This window comes from Gossypium hirsutum, chromosome D03, assembly GCF_007990345.1.
Source record: "Gossypium hirsutum isolate 1008001.06 chromosome D03, Gossypium_hirsutum_v2.1, whole genome shotgun sequence".
Taxonomy (NCBI): Eukaryota; Viridiplantae; Streptophyta; class Magnoliopsida; order Malvales; family Malvaceae; genus Gossypium; species Gossypium hirsutum.
The window spans coordinates 1,876,549-1,881,744 of record NC_053439.1 but is presented as its reverse complement, the minus strand read 5'-3'; the positions used below and the strand labels follow the sequence as shown (position 1 = coordinate 1,881,744).

The window sequence follows — 5,196 nt, the reverse complement described above, 5'->3', positions numbered from 1 at the left end:
TATTATCTGGTTGATTTAAAAAAAACATATTGTTAACTTATTTAACTTTCAGAAAACTCAATTTGCTTATTTTGATTTGCAACAGAAAAATTCATGATTTTATCAACTTTGATAACAAACAGTCCGACCAGTTTAGTTAACAAAAAAATCTTACAGTTTAATCAAACTAACTTACCAAAACCCATCAAGAGCTCAAAACCATTAATAAAGTCCCAAAACCAATAATAAAGTCCCAAAACTACTAACAGTTCATGTTTTAAAATCAAGATAAAGCTTAAAATAAAAGCTCGTTTGTTTATGAGAATCCGACTCTAAGTTTCCGAACTTCGCCTAATCCTAGTCCTGAGGATTACCTGAGAAGATAAAAGAATAGGGTGAGCTAAAATCCTAGCATGTGTCTAATAAGCTATAAAAGTAACATATTTTAATCCCATTCTTAATACATTTTTTGGATGATTAATGATGTAAATTAGTGAATTTGATGCTCCTAATCCCTTAAATTTATGTTTCTATACTTAGGAGAGCATTTTGAGCGAAAGGAGCGAAAAATGAGCCAAAATCAGACGAATAGAGTTATTTCCAGGATCCACACGGCCTGGGCACCCTGTTTCCCAAACACGCAAAAAACCCAATTTTTAGGCTTTCTAAGCATCCTAAAGTCTATAAATATCAATTAGAAGAATATCTAAGCAGGCATTTGGAGAAGATTGAAGAAAAGACTCGAAGAATGCCATTAGATTCAACTCAGAAGTGGATCTCCTTCAATATTGAAGATCTCCATTTAATTTCTTTCGAAGTTTTATTTAGTTTCTTTATGTCTTGTTGTTATCCTAATTTTGAGATGTTTTCATTCCAAATTATGAACTAAATTCCCTAGACACCTAGTGAAGATGAAACCTATGATGAATCTTATTATTTGATTTTTGATTTACAAGATAAATACTTGATTCTTGTTACCAATTATGTATGCTTATTTATTGTTTTAATATTTTCAGGATATTAATTCATGTTAATGTGCTTATTTTAGTGGAGCAAAAGTCCTTGTTTAATAGTAGATCTAGCATAATTGAGTGGAGTTGCATGCAATTCTAGAAATAGAACGACATAACTCTACCGGATTAGAGTCAAATCCACATCTTAAACACTTTTGATTTGTTATTCTAGAACTTGCTTCGATTATACATGTCGAGACCACACTTTTGATTTGATTTACTGAGATGATAAAGGCACTTAGGTTTTAACCCATTTATCCCATAAAAAACCTACCTTTTAATTAACCCTTAGTGAACCCCATTGAGCCTAACACACTGTTTATTGATTTACCCATTAATGTTAACTCATAACTCATTTTTTATTGAGACTTTTTCCCGTTTTATTGACTCCCTTTTTGTCGAGATTTGATATGGTTAATTGCCTAACTATGCTCTTTGTTTGTTTGCTGAATTATTTCTCTTTGTTCTAAAACAAATATCGATAAAAAATATAGATTATTAATTAGTCTTGTTGATTGAGCTCGAAGTTAAATTCATATTTTGAGAAGAAGCTCGTTTTTATTCTGGAATAATTCTTGATTTATGTGCTTATTTTTAATTCAGCATTTGTTTATTCTTTTTAGTTTGGTAATATTATCAATTCGATCTCGATTATAACTTTCTCTTCTAGCCTTTATCCACACCCTTAACCTAAGTTCCATTACAACCTGTTAAAAACCTTTTGATTTGTATATCATATTATTTTATAGTGGCGGAGATTTGATTTTCATGCAAGCCTATGGTAATGACATTTCTTGTTCGACTATTGAGTGCTTATTCTTAAACCTTAAACACTTTGAGTGATTTGAGTAAATCTTTAGTGAGGATGTCGATTCTTGTCAATTTTAAATTAAAGGTAATCACTTAGATAAGGGGAAATACCTATGTTTTCGTGCTTTAAAAATTTTCGACTTTGATTGTTGGGATCTTTAGTGCTCTTTTAACTAAATTGTCAATGTATGATTATTTGCGAATTGTTTCGAAACATTATTTATGAGAATTATAAGTTGAGAGAGATTAATTTTTATGTGAGTTAAGGATTTTTCTTGAGGACAAGCAAATGCTTAAGTGTAGGGACATTTGATAAGCTAAGCTATAAAAGTAACATATTTTAATCTCATTCTTAATGCGTTTTTGGATGATTTATTATGCAAATTAGTGAATTTGATACTCCTAATCCTTTAAATTTATGTTTCTATCCTTAAGAGAGTATTTGGGAGCGAAAAGAGCGAGGAACGAGGCAAAATCAGACAAATACAGCTGTTTTCAAGAGCCACACGGCCTAGGCATTTTTCCTTGGGCTGAACACATGCCCATGTGTCAACCTGTGTCCATTTCGCACCCTGCTTCGCAAATACACGGAAAAATCCAATTTTTAGGCTTTCTGAGCATTCTAAAATCTATAAATATCAATGAGAAGAAGACATAAGGGAGCCATCAGAGAAGATTAAAGAAAACACTCAAAGAACACCATCGAAATCAACTCAGAAGCGGATCTCCATCAAGATCGAAGATCTCCTTTTAATTTCTTTCGAAGTTTTATTGAGTTTCTTTATGCCTTGTGGTTATTTTGGCTTTGAGATGTTTCTATTTACAATTATGAACTAATTCCCTAGATACCTAAGAAAGATGAAACCTATGATGAATCATTTTATTTAATGTTTGTTTTTACGTAATAAATACTTGATTCTTGTTTTCAATTATATATGCTTATTTCTTGTTTTAATATTTTGGGATATTAATTCATGTTTAATGTGCTTAATTCAGTGGAGCAAAAGTCCATGTTTAATAGTAAATCTAGCATAATTGAGTGGAGTTGCATGCAATCCTAGAAATAAGACGACATAAATCTATCGGATTAGAATCAAATGTCATAAATGAATCTATAGATCGAGTTAATACGATGATAAGGGTTTTAATTAGAAAGAGATTTCAATTAATCAACATATAGTCAGTTGTTCTTACTCACAAAAGAGATGTTAACATAATTTAAGGGTTTCTACGGATTAAAATACAAGTGAATAAATTGTTTAATTCAGATTTATTATAATAATAGGTGAAGTCTAGGTGGATTCTTTCCGGGGTATTGTCTATCTCATTGGTTAATATTTGATTATTTCCTTGATTCATTCTTATTGCGTTCTTAGTTAAATTAGTTTAGTAAATTTGGACTAAAACACATCACTCCAAATTGTCGGCTAAATAATAGAAAAGTGGTAATTACTAATACTTTTAGTCCTCGTAGATACGATATTCTCTACTCACTATAGCTATACTATTGTTCAATAGGTGCGCTTGCCTTTGTCATATTTATAGTTAGTTTAATGACCATCGCCCCCAATTCGAAAGACAAAGTGGTTTGGCTTCCAAGGGGAAAAGCCATTGCTTATTCTAGTTCTCATTTTTCAAAGTACTTGCTATCACCATGTGTCTAACCCATGTTTAGAACTAAATGTTGGTAATGTATGGTCCTCCAAATACCAGTTTTTTTTATAAAAAAAAATTATACAAAGATAAACACACATATTAAATACACATTTTGAATTTCATACTAAATGTTCTTAACTTCTTATTATACTATGCGAAAAAAATTATACAAAGAGCTAAACAAGCGGGGCATTTAAAAGAACATCTAAAAGATATGCAAACCAAATATAGGAAGATATTGTCTTCAAATGAGGAAAATTATTTGGTTGGACATAAAAAGAATACTTGCCACACAACAATACTTAGATATATATATACATATATATTTCAATTTACATCAGGTTGAATGCAATAAATCATTCAAAGCACTAAAATGAATAATTAATTCAGTATAACATCATTAAAAGTATTAAAATAAACAATTAATTTAACTTTAATTAAATAGCTAACTAATCAAAATAAATTTGGAAGAGAACTTGCACGTTTACATAAAATTAGACTCAAACATGAGATCTCATGCATATATTAATCTTCAAGATATCAAATACAATTTCTTTTCCTCATCTTTGAATAAAAAAATTATTGACAAAAGATGAATTTTAAAATAAGTTCAAATCATCCATTATTGCAATTGATGCTACACCAGGAACTGATTTTTTTAAAGGGCTGTAGCTAATTCATCCCCGCATTATAAATACCAGGGGACTGAGACCAGAGAACTCACTTCATTCTTTCCTAGCTTTCTCATACTTACTGTTTTCAAAGAGACATTCAAGTTTATTGATTTCCTACTTATGGAATTCAGACCCATGCATACATTTGCTGTCTTTCTTCTAATTGCCTGTCATTTATTTCTCTCAGTGGAGGGAAGACTGCTAAAATCAGTGAGCAAAGATGATCCAAAGCAAGTATTCCCACCCCCTCCACCAACTGAAACCTCAGATTTTGGTGACTCAGTTGAAGGCTACAAAGAGGATTTTCGACCCACTACACCAGGGAACAGCCCTGGTGTTGGACATTCTTTTCCAGAAGATGATGAAGATATTGCTGAACGAAAACCAGGTAGCTTTAGCCTGCAGGGCAATGGCAAGCAGTCAATTGCAAGAGATGAAGATGGTTTTCGACACACCACACCAGGGAACAGCCCTGGTGCTGGACATTCTTTGGAAGATAATGATGAAGACGTTGAAAAGAAACCATCAAGCATTAGCAAGCAGGGCAACGGTAAGCATTCAATTGCAGGGCACAGCCCTGGAGTTGGTCATGCTTATCCGAACCAACATTCTGAACCAAATGCATAAACATGCATGTAAACGTGGGATTTGATGTGGACTGAAAAGCAAACTCGTATGATGCTTGTAACTAGCTATAGTTTGATTTAGTTATCTATGTGTTTATGTATATCACCATGTACATCTACGTATTGTCTTCCTTCAACTATTTTCTCCATGATTGATTGTGTCTTAATCAAGTTAGCATCCTTGTTATTGCAACAACAAGAACGTAGATTGAAGTGTGTTTAACCATGTTTTTCTTCCGATTTAAAAATTAGAGATAAATTATAAATAGAAATAAACATTGTATTAAAAACATAAATAAATACATTCTAATATTAAAATCACTCTTACTCCATTGGTCCTGCGTATGATAGAGACCATCAAATAAAGTATAGATAAAGCTTTTCCATTTGAGGCAAGAAATCCTAAAAAATTATTGACTAAAAACCAAAAAAAGAGAG

At 31.7% G+C, this 5,196-nt stretch overlaps 1 protein-coding gene across 1 annotated transcript; it reads left to right on the top strand.

Moving 5' to 3' along the window:
- The first annotated feature begins 4,202 nt into the window (after nucleotides 1-4,202).
- On the top strand, nucleotides 4,203-4,992 carry LOC107908224 (precursor of CEP9). The gene has a single exon (XM_016835462.2). The coding sequence runs from the start codon at nucleotides 4,253-4,255 to the stop codon at nucleotides 4,757-4,759; it is 507 nt and encodes a 168-aa protein (XP_016690951.1). The 5' UTR covers nucleotides 4,203-4,252; the 3' UTR covers nucleotides 4,760-4,992.
- The last annotated feature ends 204 nt before the right edge of the window (nucleotides 4,993-5,196 follow it).